Genomic DNA, 23,293 nt, shown 5'->3' on the forward strand with positions numbered 1-23,293 from the left:
GGTCAGTGAGATGTATTTGGAAGGTATAACCCCACTCAGATGCAAAAATAATGCAAAATCCCAACAAGTCCAATGGTCTTTTGAGCTAAATGGGAAAACATACAAATAAATTAAAAACCAAAGAATTGTACAATCCAGTTCAATGATGGAACAATCTTTGGGAGGATGGAGATGAGACCTAGATCTGGGCATGGCCTCAGTCAACTCAGCCCCTCCTTGAGGCTTTGGAGTCTATGATATTGTGACTGTTCAAGGGTGCTCAAGCTGTCAGTCAAGGTTCGAATAAAAACTGTCCTGTCTCTGAAGCTTTAGACCTCCTGTCCCAACAGTATCATAGGTTGTCACCCAACTTCACCTGGAAGGAAAGCTATCTTCAAAATGTTCTTGGAAAGGTGAAAGTGAAAATGAAGTCACTCAGTCGTGTCTGACTCTTTGTGACCCCATGGACTGGAGTGGGTTCCCATTTTCCTTCTCCAGGGGATCTTCCCGACCCAGGGATCGAACCCAGGTCTCCTGCATTGCAGGCAGATGCTTTAACCTCTGAGCCACCAGGGAAGCCCAACCTAAGTTAATTTGGGATAATAGTTTCCATAGTGGAAAAGTATTTTTTTAGCCCAACACAGATTTAGAATCAGATATAGAAATGTTTAAGAAAATCAAACTCATGCTGTTAATTTGTACAAATTTATCTATTTGTTTTTAATTATAGTAAATATTCCCCTGGAATGGAAAATGGCAACCCACTCTGGTATTCTTGCCTGGAAAATCCCATGGACAGAGGAACCTGGCGGGCTATTGCCCCTAGGGTCACAAAGAGCCAGACTTGACTGAGCACACCCACATTGTAAAATACATATACCATAAAGCTGACCATTGAAAGCATAGAGTATACCTTGTTACCTGTAATGTCACAGTGGATTAAATACTTTTATATTGTTATCCAGCCAGCACCTCCATCTATCTTCAAAACTTTTTTTATTTTGCAAAAACGGAAACTGTGTCATTCAGCTCTAACTCCTGTTTCTCTCCGTCTCCCTGCTGCTGCTGCTGCTAAGTCGCTTCAGTCGTGTCTGACTCTTTGCAACCCCATAGACGGCAGCCCACCAGGCTCCCCCGTCCCTGGGATTCTCCAGGCAAGAACACTGGAGTGGGTTGCCATTTCCTTCTCCACCTAGCTTCTGGAAACTACCATTCTGCTTTCTGTCTCTGTAAACATAAATATGAATTCTGAATCTAAGGACCTTGTATGAGTAGAATCATACAATATGTATCCTTTTGACTGGCTTACTGCACTTAGCATGCTGTCCTCAAGGTTCATCCATATTGTAGCATGGGTCAGAATTTCCTAAGGCTGAATAATGGTACATTTTGAATAATGGCACATGTTGTCATCCGTCAATGGACACTTCGGTTGCTTCTGCTTTTAGCTATTGTGAAAAATATTGCTGTGATTATGAACGTACAAATATCTGTTTATGTTCCTGTTTTCTGTTCTTTGGGTATATACTCAGAAGTGAAGTTGCTGAGTCAACTAGTAATTCTATGCTTAATTTTAGAGGGAACTATAACACTGTTTTCCATAGCAGTTGTACCATATACGTTTATCTTAAAATATTCAGAGAAGTTAAATTTACCTTCCCAAGGGTGAAAAGGGTCGAAATTGCCCACGTTCCTAATTTTCCACCCAAGGAGTACGTATAAATTGAAAATTATAACCGTTTACACACATACTGTATGTGTGTGTGTGTGTGTGTCAGTGTGTCTCTTTTCCTGACTCCCTGGCCTGAAATTCGCCCAAGAGGACCTCCCTTCTCACTCTCTCTGCTGCCATCCTCCTCCCTCACGTTTAGGCCTTTTCAGGGTCCTTTCTGCTTCCGCACTGACCCCTGTGCTCCCCTGCTCATGGCTCAATCTGTGACCTCTCCTCGACGTTTTCTCCTCATCCCCACTAGCCTCCTTATTCGGCCTTCTTGTCCCCGCCACTTCCCTGTTCTGTGATGAGCTTCTGGCTCCAGGCCATGTCCTGGACGTCCTGCTGCAGATCAGTCTCTGTTCTCAGAGAGTCTGAGACATGCAGGGGTTTCAGGGGCTTCCCAGGTGGCGCTAGTGGTAAAGAATCCACCTGCCAATGCAGGAGGCATAAGAGACTTGGGTTTGATCCCTGGGTCAGGAAGATCCCCTGGAGGAGGGCACGGCAACCCACTCCAGTATTCTTGCCTGGAGAATCTCATGGACAGAGAAGCCTGACAGGCTACAGCCTATAGAGTTGCAAAGTCAGACATGAACAAAGCGACACACACACACACACACATACACACGCGTGCGCGCGCGCGCGGTGGCCTCTGGGGAGCCCAGCACCTCCCAGCGGGGGCAGGGAGTCGCCTGAGTCACAGGGAAGTGGAGGTTCAGGGCTGGAACCCAGCTCTCTGGTGTCCCAGCCTGTCCCCTCCTCCTTCACCTGTGGCCACTATTTCAGCACTGGCCCTTGGCTGTGACCAACCACTCCCCACTGCCCTCTCCCCTCACCAAGCCCGTGGATGCCCTCTGAGCCCAGTTTGTCTCCTCAATTCTGACCCATTAGCCTGGGCACAGAGATCCTATAGGCACCACAGATCCATAGGGCGACCAGGAGAGCATTTTCACCCTAAAGGGAAGGAGGACCCATAGGGCAAATTTTAACTTTTTTTTTTTTAGTTTTTAAGTTTTCAGTATTTAAAATTCAAAATGTACAGAAGGAGACAGAGTCTCCCTCTCGTCCCTCCCCAGGGACAGCATCTGCTTCTGTTAAATAACATGCTTCCAGGGATCTCCTGCGTATACGCTGCTATATAGAATGGACGTATATGTGTGTTTTTTCTAATTTTAAACTCAGATGATAATGTGATAGAATTTGAATCAAAAATAATCTCACACCACGCTGTGTGTTCCAAAGGAGTTAACATTAACTACTAAATTCAACTTTAGGAGTAAATTTAGCAGCATAGAAGGACACCCAGGATATATTGTTAAGTGGAAAAAAAAAATCAGGTTCCAAAATAGAATGTATGTAGGCTTCTATTTTTGTTAAAGGCAAGTTATGTTCTCTGTTTTTAAAAACATATGAAACTGTCACAGCTGAGGAGGAGCCTAAGGAGACTTGACAGCTAAATGTGACGTGGTGTCCTGGATAGGATCCTGGAAAAGGAAAAGGACACTGGGTAAAAACTAAGGCAATCTGAGTAATATTCCATTGTATGTGTGTATGTACCAGTATTAATTCAGTCTTTAAAAGGAAAGAAGTCTTATAAGATGTGATGACATGGACGAACCTCGAGGATATTACGAGAAGTGAAATAAGCCAATCACAGAAGGGGCAAAGGTTGCACGACTCCACTTATATGAGGTACCTAAAATTGTCACGCTCATAGAAGCAGAGAGTAGGATGGTGGCTGCCAAGGGCTGGGAGGTGGGGAACTATAGAGTTACTAATTACCGGGTATGAAGTTTCAGTTATCCAAGTCGAGTAAGTTCTAAGTATGGCGAAGAAAATGGCAACCCATGGACAGAGGAACCTGGCAGGCTACAGTCCGTGGGGTCTCAAAAGAGGTGGACACAACTCAGTGACTGGATACGCACACACAACACACACACACGTTCTGAGGAGCCACTGAGTGACACTGTACCTGTAGACAGCAGTACTGTGCACTGTGCAACACACTTAAAACTTTGTGGGGAAAAAGGCAAAAAAAAAAACCTTTGTGAAGACAATAGGTCTCGTGTTAAGTGTTCCTACCACCACTTAAAACTTAAAAAAAAAACCTAAGGAAAATCTGAATCCATAAAGTATGACTTTTAGTTATTAATGTATCAGTGCTGGTTCATGCATTATAATAAATGTACATCCTAACACGAGATGTTAATAGTAGGGAGACTGAGTATGGGTATCTGGGAACCTCCAGTACTAGCTCCCTGTTTTTCTATACATCTAAAATTGTCCCCAAATAGAAGTAAGGCTTGTGATTTTTGTCTATTTCATTCTTCTCAAGTTCAAGAAGTAAACTTGAGGTGCTCAACTTGAAATTACTGGAAAAGTGACTTCTTGATACAGATTTGCTCTGGAGGCAGCTTTGTCCATTTTTGTTTCAGAGTGAAGTCTGCTTATTGCATGTGCTTTTTGAATGCTTAAATCAAGAGGTATTTCTAAATAGTTCTTTTAGGAAATGATTGCTTCAGCTTTGGGGGAAGATAGCATGAAAGAAACCTGTGGTTTCTCTCAATAGTCTGACAGTTTTGAAATGTATGTTTGCATTAAACAATGTAGGCTGATAGTATTGGATTAGGATGAGGCTAATTTCTGGTGAAATCTTTGCTTCTTCCTTTTTGTTTTCTACACTCCAGTCTTCACTGTGTGTTTTTCTGGCTGCTGCAGATTCTGTTTGAAATGAGGCAGGTCATAAAAATAAAATAAAATAAAATAAAATTGTCCCCAAATAAAAAAAATTATTTTAAAAAGTTGGACGGGTAACACAGTGTTCTCTTAAGATCATGAGATTATATGTGATTCCTCCCCCACCCCGCTTTTGATTTATCTTTGTTTTCTGTTTCCTACAGAAAGCATGTATTATTTGTATAGTGAATAAACCACAGACCTTCCTGTCATAGTGAATAAACCACAGACCTTGCTGTCAATGCCAGCCCTCGTGGTGGAGGTGTAACAGCCTCCCTGGCCGTATTTGCTATGAACGCCCACTTGCTTGGGAAGAGAGACTGTTCTCAAAGTGACTCCAGCAGGGAGGGGGGCCTGGAATCCATTCATCCATCTTTGGCTAGGGTGCTGTTTCAATGCCCAGCACTCTACCTTAAAATAATTTTCTCCACTTTAAAAAAAAGTTAGGCATATGTCCATCGTAGAAAAATTTTAAAGTTCATACAACCACAAAAAAGACTATAATTTGCTTGAAATTCTATTGCTCAGAAAGGACTACTTTTTACATTTTTGTAGTTTATCTTTTCAGACTTTAAAATTCCTATACACACCATATAGATATATGCATACATGTAACTATTTACAGAAATGGGGTCATTCAATGGATCTGGCTTCATAGTTTGCTTTTACCACTTAGCAACATATACAGGTCTGATTTCCATATTCAGTGCACATGGACGCTGTCATTTTAGATGACTATCGGGCTTCCCTGGTGGCTCAGAGGGTAAAGCGTCTGCCTACAGTGTGGGAGACCTGGGTTCGATTCCTGGGTCGGGAAGATCCCCTGGAGAAGGAAATGGCAACCCACTCCAGTACTCTTGCCTGGAAAATCCCATGGTCTGAGAAGCCTGGGAGGCTACAGTCCATGGGGTCACAAAGAGTCGGACATGACTGAGCGACTTCACGTCATAATGTCATTGTATTACAGTGACTCTGCTGTATTACGGTGTACTGTGTGATCATAGCTCAGTCATGTCTGACTCTCTGCAACCCACCAGGCTCCTCTGTCCATGGGATTTTTCCAGGCAAGAGTACTGGAGTAGGGTGCCCTTTCCTCCTCCAGGGGATCTTCCCAACCTGTGTCTCTTGCATCTCCTGTGTTGGCAGGCAGATTCTTTACCACTAGCGTCACCTGGGAAGTCCCTTACTGTGTACTGTTAAACTATAATTTGTTTCATTCTCTACTGCTGGATATATAAGGCTACCTGCACCCCACACACAATTTGTAAATTATTAAACAATGAATACGTTGAGCATTGGCACGAGCCAGGGCCGGTTTTGGGCTCTGGGAATACAGCAGTTTGAGAGCAGCCTGGCCCGGCCTCACAGACAGCTCACGTTCTCACCTGCAGGGACGCAGCAGTCTGCTGCTTGCAGGTGGCTATGAAGGCCGAGTAAGTCGCCAGGGGGGTCTGGAGCTCAGTGTAAGCGCTCAACCAGCGCCGCTGGTGGTGACTGTGGCCAGTACCATGGGGCACCCGGAGTGGCAGCACCATGGTCCTGCTTAGGCGGGCGCAAAGCCTGACTGGCTACCCCGAGAGCGGTGATGGCAGCCTCCCCCACCACAGGGCCCTCTCCCCTAGCCCTGACTGTGTTCTGTCCCCCCAGGGCTGGACATCCACTTCATCCACGTGAAGCCCCCCAACCTCCCCTCCGGCCAAACCCCAAAGCCCTTGCTGATGGTGCACGGCTGGCCTGGCTCCTTCTACGAGTTTTATAAGATCATCCCGTTCCTGACTGACCCCAAGAACCACGGCCTGAGTGATGAGCATGTTTTTGAAGTCATCTGTCCATCCATTCCTGGCTACAGCTTCTCGGAGGCATCCTCCAAGAAGGGTATGGGGCTGCTGCGGGCCAGGCATCTGCCCCAGGGTGGGGAGCCGGCTTCCTTCAGAGCCTGAGGGAGCTGGGGGAGGGGAGCGTCTGAGACCTGAGGAAAGAGAAGCAATGGGGATGATTTGATTGCCAAAGGGCCAGTGTGTCTTCTCAGGATTTGAGGGGCATGGTGGGCCAGGGACCAGGCAGAGTCATGACTGTCCAGAGTGGGCTCAGGGCCTAGATTCTCGTGTCCTTGGGAGCTGCCCCCTCTGGGCGGGTCCGTGTCTGGACTCCGTGTTATTCCGGGCCAGCAAGGCTGACTAAGCGCTGCACGCAGTGTGGACCCACGGACCCTCAGCAGGGCTGGCTTCACCATCTCCTGCACCAAGGCTAGCACCAGGAGCACTTCCTCTGGGCACTGGGCACCCCACCCTTGGGCCCCAGGATTCCTTCTCACCCACTCTGAGCTGCGGAACCAAAGGCGTGACCTCCCATGATTCTTCTCTCCCCTTAACAACCAGGCTTCAACTCAGTGGCCACTGCCAGGATCTTTTATAAGCTGATGCTGCGGCTGGGCTTCCAGAAATTCTATATTCAAGGCGGGGACTGGGGGGCCCTGATCTGCACCAACATGGCCCAGCTGGTGCCCAGGTGAGGGTGGCTGTCAGGCGTTGTGTGTATGTGTGCAGGTGTGTGTGCACAGCCCGTGCGAGGTGAATGCATAGGGAGGAAGGTTGGGCATAGTGTCTGAGGCTTGGCACAGCGGCCACGCGCGCAGGATGTTTGTGGGCCCAGGGGAGATAAGGGAGGGTCCCCATCACTCAGCTTTGCCTGGGGAAGTTCGACACGAATCTTCCCTCCCTTTGGTGTCACAGAGGACTGGTGACTCTGGGCCAGTTGCTCAGGCCTGGAGAGCCAGCTAGAGGAGGGGGATGGTCAGGGAGTAGACCTTTCTGATGGACCAAGTCCTGGGAGAGAGCTGACCAGAACTTTGTAGAACCTGTATTTTCTCCCCAGCCTGCTCCCTCACCTCTTGTGGTCACCCAAGGGGGCAGATGTTGATGGGGGCTGGCCCTGTGCTCCCCAGCTCTGTGGTCTCTTCCTCCTCCATCTCCCTCCCCACTTCCCCATCCTGGATGGCACCCAGGCTCACCTGACCCTTCTCTGCCCCCAGCCACATCAAGGGCCTGCACTTGAACATGGCTTTGATTTTAAGAAATTTCTACACCCTGACCCTTCCTCTGGGACGGTGTTTCGGGGGGCTTTTCGGTTATACCGAGAGAGACATGGAGCTGATATACCCCTTTAAGAAGATCTTCTTCAGCTTACTGAGGGAGAGCGGCTACTTGCACATCCAGAGCACCAAGCCGGACACCGTGGGTGAGTGCGCAGGCGCAAGGCACCTGGCTCAGCTGTGGGGGATGGGGGTGAGGTTACATCCAATCCATTCAGCAAGGCTCCCAACCAGCGGGGGAAGCCTCACCTATGCTGGGAACACTGCTCATGGGGTGAAAACCTCTTGTGAGGGACTCAGCTCTGTCCACTCTTACGCTGCCTGGCCAAATTCCCAAACAGCTCCACTGAGCAGAATCAGTGTTCCTAGTGACTTTGACCTCCAGTCCCTCCACCCATGAGTCCTACAGGGAGAAGCATAGAGATGGACCGAGGAGCAGGTAAGGCAAAGCCTAGTGTTTATCAGTTCTGGGACTGTGGAAAGAAGGGGGTTCCCCAGGGCTGGAGGAGCTCCCCAGTTCAGTGAGGGAAGACAGCATGGATGGAGCTACTGCCATCAGGGCCCTGTTAAGGGATAATATTTTTTTTAAGGTATCAATCATATAGCTATACTAATTTTGAGGGGCATACTATGTATCTTTGTCAATAAAGTAATTTCCAAATTCTGAAAAAAAAAACATTTTTAAAGATAAAATCATAAAAATAAAAAATGAACACATGTCAAAATTTTATTTAACTCATTAACTAAAAGCAACTAGTAAAATGTAAAATAAAACAGTTCAAAGGCATTTAGGAACACTAAATTTGTTAATAAATACAAAACTTGTCAAAATCTACAGGGTAATAATCAAGTAAATCTCCACTGGACTTTTTTTTTTTAATTATTCAGGTTTATTGAGATATAATTGACATATAGCACTGTATACATTTAGGGTGTACAGCATAATGATTTGACTTACATCTTCTGTAAAATGATTGCCACAATAAGTTAATATCCAACATCTCATATAGATTAAAAAACAAAAATTTTTTTAACCTTGTGAAGAGAATCTGTAGGATCTACTCTCTGGACAAAATTCATTTGCTTCTCTATGAACTAGACTCACTTGCATTACTATTAGTTTTCAACAATTTGCAGACCTGTAAAATATCTGTAAGACAAGGGAAGAAAGGCCCCCTTTACAATCATATGATATCAGAAGGGTCCACTAGAACCTCCTTGAACCCCACTCAGAGGACACCCAGGAGTTGTTTTGCCCGTGGTCTTTTAGAGTTTCCATGACAGTCCATACTCACACCTTGGGCAGCTCACGGTAATAAGAACAGTGTTTTATAGAACCAGTTTTCTCCCTCTTATTATAAAAGTAACCCATGTTCAATGTCAAAAAATCAAAAGATGCAAAAAAGCACAAAACAGAAAAGACAATCACCTATAACCTCTTGTTCCCTACCTCTCCTCTCCCAGGCCTTCAGAAGAACTGGCTAACATTTTGATTGATGAATTTTCACAAATGGAATCTGTCCATACAACCAGCATTCATTTAAGTAACAGAGCGTGACCCACCAGCCCAAAAGCTCCCTGCACCCTCTTCTGGGTACTTCCCCCCACGCCCAGGGCAGCCACCCTCCTGACCTGACAGATAGATTGCTTTTGCTGGTTTTTATACTTTATATGCATTGGAATCCTCCAATAGGTGCTCTTTTGAGTCTGGCTTCTTTAGCTGAATATTTTTCTTGTGAGATCCATCCATGCCTTTTTAAAAAAGGATTTCTTTTTTAAAAAACAGTTTTATTTATTTTTGGCTGTGCTGGGTCCTCGTTGCTCTGCGGACTTGTCTCTAGTTGTGGCCAGCGGGGGCTACTCTCTAGTTGCGGCGTGCAGGCTCGTGCCGGTGGCTTCTCTTATTACAGCGCACCGGCTCTAGGACCTGCGGGCTTCAGGAGCTGTGGCCCGTGGGCTCCAGAGTTGCAGCTTCCAGGCTCTAGAGCACAGGCTCAGTAGTTGTGGCGCGCAGGCCTAGCTGCTCCTTGGCATCTGGGATTTTCTTGGACCAAGGATGGAACCCGTGTCTCCTGCATCGGCAGGCGGATTCTTCACCATTCAGGGAAGCCCCCATCCATCCCATTTTTAATGCTTGCTTTATCGTTGGGCCTATGAGTGGATCGATATTTATTTAAAACTGATTCCCTATTTTGGGCTTTTAGGTGGTTTCTAATTTTTCTCTAATCACAGAATAGAAACAAAAAGAAAAAAACACTTTTTAAAAACAGCATTTATATATATTTCTTATTTGGATCCTACAAAACCTGGAGTTGTAGCCTCTTTGGTTTGAAGGAAGCTGCCCATATAGCATATGGATGTCAATGAAGTAGTGGGCGAGGTGTTATCCCTTTTTGTCAGATAAGGATTCCAAGGCCCAGTGTTAAGGAAGTGAGGTGCAGGAGCACCCCAGAGTCAGGGCAGAGCTGTGCTCTGACACAGGCTTCCTGTTCACACTGCTGTTCTGTGGGGCCAGCTCCCTGGTCCCAGGCCTGAGTTGCTCCCTTGCTTCTTCCCACACCAGGCTGTGCTCTGAATGACTCTCCCGTGGGACTGGCTGCCTATATTCTAGAGAAGTTTTCTACCTGGACCAATTCGGAATTCCGAGACTTGGAGGATGGAGGCCTAGAGAGGTAAGACCCCATCCACCCCTGCCTGCTGTTGGCTCACCTTCCTCACCCACCTCCCTTCTCACCGATTTCATCTCTGGTTGCTCTGAATGGGATGGTCAGCAAGTTCCATCTGTTGTCGGATGTCCCACAGATCCTCAGCCTGTGACCAACCCAGCCCCAATATTTGGATGAGGAAGCTGAGGCCCAGATAGGTCTAGCCACGCAGTGGAGATATAAAAAATAGGATGCAGGGCTCAAGACGGTTCCGTTTGCTAAACAGCCTCCTTCTGGGATCAAGGAGTCCAGAGGGGCAGCAGGAGCCTCTTTGTCACTAAGACATGAGAGCAGCCCATGGACTGTCCCTCCTGAATCCTGGAAGCGCCTGACATCATGGCTGTATGCCTGCCTCATTTTTGGAAGCTGGTCCTACAGGGTGGCTACAGAAAGTGTGGGGAGGCCGTCCTGTCTCCTGGAACCTTAAAGGCTGCAGCCTGTACGGCACATGATTCCCAGGTCCCTGGCCTGATTCGAGCTTCCTCAAGGTTGGCCCTGACCCACCTGCTCCAGGGCCCAGCCATTTTTTCACTCCTTCAGAGACACTCAGAGCACCAGTGTCTAATATGTGAGAAGGAGTGTATGGATCTGGCCCAGAAGTAGGGACTTGGTCTAAGCCATGTCCAGCACCTAAAACAGCACTGAGCACGTACCAAGTGAAGTGAAGTGAAAGTCACCCAGTTGTGTCCAACTCTTTGAGACCCCGTGGGCTGTAGCCTCCCAGGCTCCTCTGTCCATGGAATTTTCCAGGCAAGAATACTAGAGTGGGTTGCCATTTCTTTCTCCAGGGGGCTCTTGCCGACCCAGGGATCGAACCCGGGTCTCCTGCATTGCAGGCAGGTTCTTTACCATTTCAGCCACCAGCTGGTAAAGGTGGGCATATAGTAGATGCTCCACAAATAGTTGTCTGATGAACTCTGAAGATACATGCAAAGGACTGTTGGGTGCAGAGAAAGGGGGATTTGCTTTGTTTAAGAGACAGGGAGGGGAAATGACTGGGAGAATCTGTTTGACCTGGGCCTTAAAGGATGAATAGGAGTTTGCCAGGTGGAAAGGGTGGAAGAAGGGAGTATAGGCAAAGAGAAAAGCAGAAGCAGAGGTTGGACTGATTAAAATGCATGGTGTACTTGGAAGGGGTAATTTGTCCCCAGGTTGGAGCAAATACAATGGGGCCAGACCTACAGATGGGTCCTCGAAGAGCCTCTCTTGGGATCTGTTTCCCCAGTCCCACACTGGGCAGCACCCAAGGGTTTATTGGATGCCACTAAGAGCACCTTGGCAAGGGGTCTGGCCCTGCTCCTTGCGCACGAATACCTGGAACCAGGTATGAGGCCAACCAGACCACCCGGAGGCTGCCCGCTGTAGCTTCTGCCCACCTGCATGCCTGGAGAACCAAAGCTTTGAGTAGCAGACAGACGTGATCAGATCTGTGTTCTAGAAAGATCTCTAGCTGCAGGAGGGTAGAAATGGTTGCTGTGGTAGTTTTCAAGCTGTGCTTGGAGCTGCAGGGGAGGTGAAAGCGCTTGGCCAACTCGCTAAAAGACAGTTCCCAAATGTAAGTGCCTCTTGTAACTGTTCAGCTTTCACTGACTGGTTTTAATTTTGTTATCAAAACTGCGTTTTGAAAATGTTCATTTTATCTCTATCCCTGCTCCATGCTGCCGTGGCTAGAGATCTAGCATTTCAGAGATGAGGGACTGAGGGCTAAGGGAAATATGACCCCTGAATACGAAGGTGTCTTATGAAGATGTTCTTTATCTCTGAGAAGCCTCTTTTCTTACAGTATTTTCATATTTAACATTAATACCTTCTTCTGTCCCCCTCCTGTGCCCCTCAGATTCTCCTTTCTCTGCTCCTGTCTCAGGCTGTAGTAGTTGGGAGCAGGGCAGAGGTGAATTGAACATTCCTTAGAGTGCAGTTCTGAGAATAAAAATATGACTGACCAACTGTATCTAAATGGCTGAAGCAAACAAGTACATTTAGCCAACTGACCTTTGACCATTTTTGGCAAATTGGCTTCTGCCGAATCAACTCAGCTCATTGCCTGGAGCTGAGGATCCTTGCAGGCGGAGCAGCAAATGTTCTTTAGTCCAGACATTGAGGATGGGGTGGATATGCAGGAGCAAAGGCAGTGGGCTTGGAAGGGATGACTGAGGCTGAGCTGGTTTCTGTCACGGACAGGCTGAGTGGGAGATGCTGGCAGGATGCCCGGGCAGGGGTGTCCACTTGGTAGCTGGGCTCACAGTTCTGAAGCTTTAGGTGAGGGGTCAAATTGGAGCAGTTCTTCCCACTGTGTTCTCAGTGAGTTAGTAGTTGGAGTCACGGGGCGGATCTCAAGACAGAGCACAGCACAGCAGCGTCCAGGGGTACTGAGAGGAGCCTTAGTGGCTCCAGAAGAGAGAGTCTGGGAGGACAGACCTAGGGAGAAGACCCTCCCCACGAGGCCTGGGCAGCAAGGATAATTCGGTGTGCAGAGTGAGGAGGTGTGGGAGAGAGAGCAGAGCAGGGCAGGGAGGGAGGGAAGGCCTGGGGACAATATGGGAGGTGACTGAAGAGGCAGATGGAGGTATTTAGGACTCAGGACAAGGGAGCAAGAGCTCCCCCTGAGCCCCGAATCAGGAATCAACCAGGGAACGGCCTGGGGCGGGGGGTGGGGAGGGGAGGGACGGCTGCTCCATGAACTTAGACTTCCTCACAGAGGAAGGTGGGTGGGCGGGAGGCTGTGGGTGGGCACACGGCTGTCGGGACCCTCTGAGGACGTGGCAACTGAGGTTGGTGAGCACGGCTGTCAGGAGTGCTGGAGTCCCCTTGGGTCTGTGGGCTGTAGGGGGGCTCAAGGTGGCAGAGGGTCCCCAGGATGAAGGCCCTGAAGGGGTGAGTGCGTGTCAGGGAAGCTAGAGGGGCTGTGGGGTGGTGGGCAGTTATTCCAGGAGACAAGGACGGAGGCTGGCGAGTGGAAGCTGAGTTGGGGAGAGCAGTGAGGAAATGGAGGCCCAGGAGGCACCGCCCATGGGTGGCAGCCGCTGATGTGGGCAGAGGGGGAGGTCACGGAGAGTTCTGGGCTCTGGACTCAGGCTGGGCTGAGAGTGCCCCGCACCGACTGGACAGGGCAAGGGCCCAAGGGGCGGGCGGGCTGGAGAGGGTGTGGAGCTTTCCAGAGTCCACAGGCCACATGCTCCAACAACAGGTACCAAATGATTATTTCCTCCTGGAGTGTGGGGCCCTGCAGTCTGGGTGGGCTTCACCTGCTCAGCAGTTCCTAGGCTGGAGAAGCAAAGGGGTATCCTGTGCTGAGCATGTGGAGGAGGGTCTCTGCAGGGCCCACGGCTCCTTCCTGGGGTGACACAGGTTTGGCAGGAGGTAAGCTGGGGTCAGGTGAATACAAATGCCCCAGCAGCTGCTGACCCTGCCTGCTTCTCCTGGTGCCAGGGTCCCAAAGGCTGCCTGGAGACCAGGTTCTGCTCAGGACCGGTCAGGGGTGGGCCTGCACCAAGGGGTGGGCTGAGCAGAGGCTGCAGCACCCTCCCCACAGACCACCCAGCAGTGACCAGCCAAGCTCCTGGTTCAGTTGACCACACCTGCTTCTTCCCATCCGGCCTGAACCTTTGCAGGCAGGTCAGGGAGGGGGTTGGCTGACACCACCCAGGATGACAGCCTGCCTTGTACGTGCTCATCATTCTACATTACCTGTCTTCATGGTAACTGGTGACCTTGGACCAGGCCTGCCTGTAGCACAGGGAGAAATAAGATCACTGAGCGGGCAGTGAGGCCCAAGGAGGGTTGCCAGGTGGGCACAGCACCTGACACATAGCTTGAAAGTGGCACCTCTCAGGCGCACCTGGCCCTGAGCATGGCCTTCCGGTCTGCTTTCCCAGGAAGTTCTCCCTGGACGACCTGCTGACGGGCATCATGCTCTACTGGACAACAGGCACCATCACCTCCTCCCAGCGCTTCTACAAGGAGAACCTGGGGCAAGTCAATAAGCATGAGATGTAAGTCCAGCTGAGCCCAGAAAAGGGCTTCTGGGGAGGATGCCTGTGAGACAGAGAGAGGGAGGTGGCCCGCTTGGACTCAAAGGACATTTGATATGGAAAAGTGCAGCCAAGCCTTGGGTGCACACCAGGTGTGTAGAATAGGACACAATTTAAAGGAGGTCAGGGGTGCTGGGCCTCTCTTTAGAATTAGCTCACAGAAGCTAATGAAGAGAGACAGCAGCTCCCTTTGCTGCCAGGCCTGGTCCCCAAACATCCCCAGGGGCTCCCCCAGGGCCAAGGCTAGCCTTAGGTGGCACAATGGTTCTGGAACTTCCCTGGACCCCTTGCCAGATCTCATAGGGAGACCCTCAGGCAGCAGCAAAGGGAAAAGGGAGCAAAGGTGGGAGTTGGAGACTGTTCCCACCTCGGCCACACTTTCCAGCTGGGGCAGCCCTTCCAGAAAAGAGGGCCCTTATGGGGTTGGAGCTGAGGTGGGTGCTTAAAACCTAGGTCTGTCCTTTTATGGATCCATGTGGCTGAGCGAATTTGACCTCCCCCCCAGCTCCCTGAACCCCGGTTGTGCGGGAGAGCCAGCCCGGCCTGCCCCTCAATGAAATATCCGTCTCTTCCAGGTTGAAGGTGTATGTGCCCACGGGCTTTGCTGCCTTCCCCTGTGAGCTGATGCACTTGCCAGAAAAGTGGGTGAAGACCAAGTACCCGAATCTCATCTCTTATTCCTACATGCCCCGTGGGGGCCACTTTGCTGCCTTTGAGGAGCCAGAGCTGCTTGCCCAGGACATCCGCAAGTTCGTGGGGCTGCAGGAGCGGCAGTGACCCCGGCAGGGCCTGTCACCTCCCCAGCAGCCCCTGCCCTAGCACAGCAGGCTCCCTCCTGACACCCGCCCTTTCACAGAGAAGTCCCTGGTCTCGCAGCCCAGCTCCCAGTAGCAGTGGGGCTGGCGGGGAGCCCACTCCCCATCTCTGGTCCTCTATGGGGAGAGATGCCCCTTTCCCCAGGAATGTGTTTGCTGCCGTCCCCTGCCCGTGCTGGGACCCCAGGCTCACCCTTCCACGCGAACGCCCCACGCACTTGCTAAGCAACATGGCTTTGATGATAAATGATTTTTCTTCTAAGAGTGGCTGGAACAAGTGACTTGCTGAGCCCCGATCCCACGTAGGGTGCCCCTTCCTGCTGAGCTGGCAAGCCTGCGGGCTGTGTTGGGACGGTGTCCCATTCCATTCTTGGGGGCACCAAGAGGCCACTCTGCCCATCTGGGTCCCCGCCAGGGGCAGCTCAGAGCAGAGGCAGCGAGGCCAAGTGACTACTGGGGACCCTCACTGCCTGCTTCAGCGATTGGAGGCAGCCTCCCAGCTCTGCCCACCCACACCCATCATGCAGGCTTGTGCCTCGGGCGCCCCCTGGAGGCAGTTGGGAGGCGGCTTCTCCAGCAAGTGCCCAAAGAAGCATTGCAGCCATGGGGTCTGGTTGGGAGAGAAAAGGCAAGAGGCTGAGCCCCTCCTTCTGTGGCTATAGTTCTCGCTTGGCTTCAAGGAGGCCCTGAGCACTCTTCCTTCTGGAGGGAACAGACAGATGGAATCGAGGGCTTCAGATGGAGCCCCATGCACTGGATGGGAAGAGGCAGGGAAGGCTGGATCTCTGCAGTCTGGCTGAGTGGGCACTTTATTAGTGGTCTTCATGGTCCCTGCCGTGCAGGTGACCCCGACCCAGCCACCATGTCACTGGCAACATGAAAGAAAAAAAAAAAACCCTGGTGGGGATATGGAGAAGCCTGCTGCAGCCTGGCGCTGGCCCACAACCCCTCCTGCTTCCTGCAACTGACTCCCAGGGTGGGGCAGGGGTGGGAAGGGTCCGGTACCCGTGAGGGGAAGGTGGGATGGACCTGGACCACCATCAGGAACCCATCTCAGGCCTGTGGCTGCTGCAGCCTCTTTGGTTATCGGTGGTATGTGTGTGTGCCTGGAGAGGGGTGGGCAGTGTCTGGATGCTCAGAGGGAGAAGGTCTTCCACACGGTGCAGCCCCCTCTTCCTTGATTCTGTCACCATGCTCATGGGTTGGAGGGACACAGTTTCAACACATGATCCTGCTAAAAATCACCAGGGCCATCATCCCAGCCACAGAGCTGGGCACTTGTGCAGGAGGAGGGGGACCTGGAAAGAAATAGAGCCTCAGGCGAGCAAGTGAGAGTCCAGGGCTGCACCTGTGCACAAAAGAACCCCACCTGATGGCGGTCCCGCCCTCCCTGCTCAGCCAAGGGCCAGAGCCCCTTTCTGCTTTCTTCTCTTTAGAGTGGCTGTGCTTAAAACAGGTGGAAAGAAGTCCTGAACTTGGTTGAGCTCGAGGACCAGCCGCCTCTCCACCTGTCTCTTCACCTCCTGACTCCCCAGGGCCCCGAGCCTGGACGAGCCCTGCAGTTCCCCAGCCCTCAGTCCCCCTGGTCAGCGGCTGCCACACGGTCCTCCGGGCTCTGTGCCAGACACTGCCCCGCAACAGTCCCGCTGATGTTGTTGATGGCGCCGTAGGTCTGCTGCTGCGGAGACAGGGCTGTTTTCTCTGAGGACGAGCTGTTCAGAATCCGGGGCACGTAGGGCTGCCAGCAAATGGGGGTGTTAGTGCTTGGGAGGGCTGGGCACGAGATTCCAGACCCCATTCTCCCCCTACTGTCCCAACTCCCTCCAGCAGGAAGACACAACAGAATTCTCATAAAGGACACATAAAGAAACAACATCAGCTTAGGACATGAAGACCTAAAAGATAGCAACTGGCACATTCTCCCAGTAGCCAGAGCAGATCAGAAAGCACAGCCACGTAGTTCTCATGGTGCTAGAGAAGAAAGCACACCTCTTTTTCAGAGGAGACAAAATATCCTCAACTCTAGAGGAACTTTTTATAGGAATCAGGTCTATCAACACAGGACAGGTTTAGAATGCTGTCAGTGGGACTTCTGAGGAGCTGAGCGAATCTGTGCAGGCTGTGCTTCCTCTCAATCCCAGACTCCGGCTGCCAACCCCAAACCAGGCTGAGAATGAGGCGTTTATATCCGCCACCTGCCGTCTCTGGCAGGCACACTCAGAGTTGTGCCTCTGGGCGATGAATCTTCCTGAAACCTCCAGGGCTGGTCCAAGGACAGACACTGATAAGAGTGCCTGACACGTGGGAGGGAGCCAGCGGAAAGCACACTGCTACTGACCCAGATCGGCACTGTCCCAGCCCTGTCGGTCAGTCCCAGCCCGATCTGCCAGGCCGGTGGTCACAGCTCTGGGAGCCTGGGGCTCCATTCTCCTTTCCCAAGCCCACCACAGGAGGAGGACCCTGGAAGCAGAAGCAGGGAGAACCAGGAAGGAAAGGAGTCCTGGTATCTTTCTAACTCGGTGTCCTCCTCCAAAGCAGGTGCCATGCTCATCTACTGAATTCAGAGAGGAGTTAGTGTGACACCCTCTTAACGCCTCGTGAAGCACCTCACACAGGCAGGTGCTGATGAAATGCTCTGATAAACCTTCATCAAACCACAGGGCCTTGAGAAATGGCTTCAGTAAAGATCGAAACTCATCAAGCATTAAACATGCAGAGAAGGAAAGAGATGAGGGGTGGGAGGGAGGCTCAAGAGGGAGGGGGTATAAGTATACTTATAGCTGATGCACACTGTTGTCCAGCAGAAACTAACCCAACATTGTAAAGTAATGATCCTCCAACTGAAAAAACAACAGCAGCAGCAGCAACAAAAACTCACCAAGCATGAAATATGCAGAGAAGGAAAGTGAGCAGGGAACTGAAACCAAGGGGGATCGGTATGTATCGTGGTAAAACTAATTATCTTCTGGGTGATGGATGTGGCTTCACACATGCAAGAGAAAACATCCGGAGGGACCAGGGATTCCTTCTCAAATGACATTAATTCAGAAACCCTCCTGCCACATGATCAGGGGACTTCTGTCTTAAGAGAGAAGATCAAAGCGTGTTTGCAAGGCCCATCTGGCTGGGCCTGTGCAGGTGCTCCGAGCTCAGGTAAGAAACACACTTACTGTGAACGGTGGAGGTACGTGGGCCCCCGCCTCATTGCCTTTGTCACTCGCCGATTCTTCTGTCTGCAGATAACAGCAAAAACTTGCAATGATAAACATAACTGATCTTTCTGAACTAACACCCTCTAAACAAACAGACTATTAACACCCAGAATAATAGTACCAGCTGGCACAAAGCTACCAGCAGCAGCCCAAGAGAGGATGGGGTGGTGGGGGGAAGGCAGCGTACGGAGCAGGGAAGGGGAGGGCGGGGAAGCTACACATCACAGCCAACTACCCACGCCTTCCCTGTGGATAAATAAAATCTGGAGAGGGCTGCTGATCTGTTGATATGGGAAGGCGTATCCTTCCCATAGGAGGGCTGGAGGATGAACCCAACCATCTTCTGCCAGACTCTGGCGGGGCAGGGGCCCTTTACCTTGTAGTTGAGAGGGCTGAGGTGCTTGAAGCATCCAAAGCAGGTATATGCCAAGCAGACCAGGATGGTGAGCAGCAGCACCAGGAAGGTGAACAGGGTGAGGGGAGCCTTCAGACCTGGGGACAGAGGATGCCAGCCTTGATGGAGGGAGGTCACACCTGCTGCACAAACTGTTGTGTGGCTTCTCCCTCAGGCCACAAATAAAAGAGAAGACATCATTCCCTCCCCCTTCCCACCATCTCCAGCAGCTGGGACGCTGTCTTCACCCCCAGGGGCACACAGAGTGACGCACTGAATAGCTGTCGTTATCCCGGGTCAATTTTGGACACTGGGGCACTGAGTCAATGGCAAGAGGCCAACCTCCTTGCTGGGTTGGTTCCCTCCAGTCTCCAGTGCCCTGGGCAGAGTCAGGCATCTCTTCTGCATTTTCCTTTTTCCCAAGAGTAGCAGTTTTCCCTGCTGCCTGCCCCTACCTCCTCCACACTGTGCCATGTGAGGACCTGGGCCCATCCACACCCTAAAAGAATCACGCGGACAAACTTCCCTCTCTCCTCTGGTCCAGTCCCTTCATCTTCCCTGAAGGCTATCTGGGGCAATGGACCTGGCCTTCCCCAGCTTACAGCTGACCTCAGGAGCTTGGAAACAGGTTGTCAGTGCTGCACCCAATCAGCCCTCACCCTGGGGTACCACCTTCTGATTGGACACCGAGTTGATGCTCTTAAAGCAGTGAGAGATTTGACTGGCTGGTGTTGATGTGGGAATGGGAGGTTGGGGGTGGCCTCCTGCCCTCCACCCCTGCCCTAGTTGGCAGGGCTGCTTACCCAGGCGCAGGAAGGAGAAGAAGTAGAGCCAGAAGAGGCACAGGATGGGAGCGGCCAGGGCCTGGTTCACAGCCGCGAAGTGGATCCTCTTCTCCAGCTTGGCCGGGAGGTAGGCGAAGTAGAGGTTGTGCCGGTCCACCATGTGCTTGAGCAGGATGTAGATGAGGCCTGCAGAGCCAGGGCTGTGAGCTGGACCTCGGCTGGGACCAGGGGCTGCTCTGCCCCCTGCCTCCTGGAGGCATGTTTTGTGCCAGAGCTGGAGCCAAGGCAGCTGCTGGGCTCCATGTGTACCTGCATCTCCTGGCTCTCGCTCTCCCCAACCCCGCTCTCCCCTTCTCTCCTCTCTTCTTCCCCTTTCCTAGCCTCTTTCTGACCCCAGGGAGTAGAGGTTTCTGTGTATCCTCTTGGATCACTGCAGTTCTAGGACCATTTTGGGGAAAGAGGAGATTTTACACCCAGATGCCTGGCCTCAACTTCCTCCCACACTGAGCACCCCCCAGCAGGCTGAGCCCCTCCCCTTGCCCCTCAGTGCTCCCACTCTCCTCTCCTTTCCCACCCAAGCTGACCCCCTGCACCGTCCCTGTCAACAGAGGCCCAAGGGTCTAAACCCAGGGATAGCACAGAAGGTACGCAGGTGCAGCCTTTTCTATTATGTCAGGTTCTTAAAAAAAAAAAAAAAAATTTGTTGTTGCTTTGAAAGAGTAACACTACTGTAGATCTTTAAAACAGTACAAGAGATTATATAGAGAAAATGAAAACTTCCTCCTAAACCTCAGCCAACAGTCTCCCAGATGTTCTCTTTCCTTCCAGAGTCTTCCATTTGTTGCCAGCTCCTAAGGATGTATTTTATTTGCAAGACCTTGGCCTTTTAAGTCAAGGAGACCTTGGCCTTCAAAGTCCTAAGTTCAAATCCTGCCTCCACTCCTCACTAACACAGCGTTAAGTGCTTCATCTGTGAAAAGGGGACAGAAACAAGACCTGCTTTGAAGGATTGTAAGAGAGTGAAGTGGAGAAGGAAATGGCAACCCACTCCAGTGTTCTTGCCTGGAGAATCCCAGGGACGGGGGAGCCTGGTGGGCTGTTGTCTCTGGGGTCGCACAGAGTCGGACACGACTGAAGCAACTTAGCAGCAGTAGCAGCAGCAAGAGAGTGAAGTGTGGTAATCCACATGGAGGGCGACAGTGGCGGCCACAGCGACAAACTCAAGGGCCTCCCCCAGTGCTGCTGGCTGAGAACCAGCTGAGAATGAAGCACTCGGCCAGCAGAGGCCATCAGACCGGAGGAGGACTCAGAGAGGTCTCAGTTTGGAAGGCCAGTGGTGGCAATCCACGAGAAGTGAAATTAAATTTGGTGTGGCTGTGGCTATGAGCCACAGCTTGTGGTTCTCGGGGTTACAAGAGGCCCTCTGTCTGGGGCGCTCCATGACGTCCTGGTGCTGGCTGTCCTGGGGAACCCTGCGGAACCAGCCACCCACCTACCCTGGGGCCCACTCACCAAACGGCACAATGATGGGGCAGGTGATGCTGTAGGCCATGATGACGGTGAAGACGCACAGCATCCACGCGTACATGGCTCCAAACTCGTACTCGAAGGCCTGGTTCTGGGAGCGCGAGATGGTGAGGAACTTAGGGCTTTGGTCCACTCCAGCCCACCTCCGTGCTCTCTGAGGTGGTCGAGGAGAACACGTCGGGGAGGACTTTGGAAATGGGAGACTCACAGTGACCCCCACCTCTCAAGCAAGGCCCTTTCTGCCCCTCCACAAGCCTCCTCCAGCTTCACTTAGCTCACATCCAGACCTCTCGAGGCATGATGACTCATGTTTTCATAGTGTTTTCCTTGTTCTAATCGTGTCTACCCAACGGGCCTGTGAGCCTCTAAAGGACAGAGGGGATACGTCTGACTGTAGAACGATCCTCCGCAGACTCGGGCGTCAGACCCAAGGTCAGCTCCGCCCCTTCGAGCCGTGGGTCTCAGCCAAGCATTTGACCTCCCTGTGGCTCAGTCTGTGCGTCTGCAAGGCGGGCTCCAGTAGGGCCCATCTCACGGGGGCTCTGAAGATTTCAGTGACAGGATTCAGGGCCTCTCTGCTCATGGTTCCCACAACAGCAAAGGAGAGTAAAAGAGAACCCCACACACCCAATTTAGAATCTTGAAACAAATGCCATCAGTCCCAAATGCCTTTGACCTCTCGGGCTATCTAACAATTTATGCAAATAGAGGGCTATGGGAAAGGAATGTATGGATCTTAGTTGTGTGAGAGTGTGTGTGTGTGTGTGTGTGTGTGAGATCAGGCCAGTTAAAATGCAAAAATCCCCACTCTCTCCTCTGCCCAAGACAGAGTGGATAGAGGACGATGTAGCCAGGCCACCTTCACACAGGTGCCTCACACCTCCATTCCCCGCAGTGGGGCCCTGGGCCGAACTAGGAGGCCCTGAGCATGGTGCCTGGCACTCCGCTAGGTAAACGTGGTTGGTGGGGAGGCTCTAGGACGAAGGCAGCACCCACGTCCACCCTTGTACCTGCTTGACGTTCTTGCGGTCGGCCGCGGTCTTGGCCATGACCATGCGGAAGGTGTAGAGAATGAGGCCGGGCAGCCGCAGGAGCTCCATGCCGTTGCCGATGAAGGCCGAGGCGATGACGTAGTTCACAAAGAAGGCGCCCTGGTCGGGCAGGAAGACGCACCTGGGGAGCCGCCGGGTATGTGAGCTGAGCACCCAGGGAGGGAGAGGAGCCCGCAGCTGGGCAGAGGAGGGACTGAGAACTAACCATGGATTTGGCCATCTGGCTATCACTGTCAACCTAGACCTGAGCTAGTTGGGTTCAGTGTGTCTGTGGCTGCCAGCTCCCAAGTCCTCAGGTTACCCAGCGAGAACTTAAGAAAATTCGCTCTCTCCTTTCAGATAGGCACGCGCAGGCCTCCCTGTGAACACTCCCTTAGAAAAGTTTATCTTGAACCTTAGGGTCTACATCAGGACCTACAGTGTAGTACCAGAGGGCTGGGCTGTATCCCAGCTCTGTCTCTTAACTGGCTGGGTAGCTTTGGGCAAGTTCTTCAACACCTCTGGGCCTCAGTCTCCTCATCCGTAAAATGGAAATAGTCATCATTTCTGCCTCATAGCTTGTTGTGAAGATTCGATGAGAAACAGAAGAAAGCATTTAGCAGAGCATCTTCTTAAATAACAGGTATTGTTATTAAAAGGGTGTGGTATAAGCTGAAAATACTAACAAGGACACACATTTAGAAATTAATTTAACTCCACTCTCATAGCAAAAATAACCCGGGGCCAGACAGTTATTCTGGTTGCAGTGTTAATCACTATTTCCCTTTCCCTTCCCTGGCACCCCTGAGACCTAGCAGTTCCCTCTCCCCAAGCGGTTCTGTTTTCAGTAAGTTTCAAAGGATGAAGGAGACTGTCACTAATTGAGTTTTAACCTAAAAGATTAACCACATTTCTGCACACGTGGCACAAAGTGGGTCAGTTCCCAGGGTGCAGCCCAGCCAGGAAGCTGGAGGGGTGAAGCGGAGGCTACAGGCGCTGAAGCACAGACTTCCCTCCCCCTCTGTCGTCCGAGGCCCAGCCCCAGGGGACATTCATCCCGGATCTAGAGCCAGAACTCAATGTGGCCGATACTTACTCCAACCTGATAGAGGCCTCTGAGGATGTTTTATCAAAGAGCCACCGGAAGAAAAAATCCAAACTGAAAGAAAAATAAATCCTGTAAGAATTTATTTCCAATACTCCATGTGATCATACCTATATTTTCTTTCTTTTTTTTTGCTTTCTGCTTTTTTTGATTGTTGTTTGTTTTGTAAAA

General features: G+C 51.1%; 2 protein-coding genes across 7 annotated transcripts in view; one reads left to right on the forward strand and one right to left on the reverse strand.

Moving 5' to 3' along the window:
* Window positions 1-15,330, forward strand: part of EPHX1 (epoxide hydrolase 1) — a 37,542-nt gene extending 22,212 nt beyond the window's left edge. For all 5 annotated transcript variants that reach the window (XM_005216833.5, XM_005216831.5, XM_005216832.5 and 2 more), the window contains 6 exon segments: window positions 6,074-6,301; window positions 6,805-6,934; window positions 7,458-7,663; window positions 10,081-10,189; window positions 14,098-14,214; window positions 14,829-15,330. In XM_005216833.5, the coding sequence (XP_005216890.1) occupies window positions 6,074-6,301; window positions 6,805-6,934; window positions 7,458-7,663; window positions 10,081-10,189; window positions 14,098-14,214; window positions 14,829-15,030 (992 nt within the window). In that variant the 3' untranslated portion in view covers window positions 15,031-15,330.
* Window positions 15,331-15,859: 529 nt separating this feature from the next.
* Window positions 15,860-23,293, reverse strand: part of TMEM63A (transmembrane protein 63A) — a 36,023-nt gene continuing 28,589 nt past the window's right edge. For both annotated transcript variants that reach the window (XM_005216822.5, NM_001102162.1), the window contains 7 exon segments: window positions 23,114-23,176; window positions 21,997-22,159; window positions 20,972-21,077; window positions 19,478-19,645; window positions 18,657-18,772; window positions 18,239-18,301; window positions 15,860-16,806 (listed from right to left, as the gene is read on the reverse strand). In XM_005216822.5, coding sequence (XP_005216879.1) covers window positions 16,642-16,806; window positions 18,239-18,301; window positions 18,657-18,772; window positions 19,478-19,645; window positions 20,972-21,077; window positions 21,997-22,159; window positions 23,114-23,176 — 844 coding nt within the window. In that variant the 3' untranslated portion in view covers window positions 15,860-16,641.

The sequence above is a fragment of the Bos taurus genome, chromosome 16 (genome assembly GCF_002263795.3).
Source record: "Bos taurus isolate L1 Dominette 01449 registration number 42190680 breed Hereford chromosome 16, ARS-UCD2.0, whole genome shotgun sequence".
Classification (NCBI taxonomy): Eukaryota; Metazoa; Chordata; class Mammalia; order Artiodactyla; family Bovidae; genus Bos; species Bos taurus.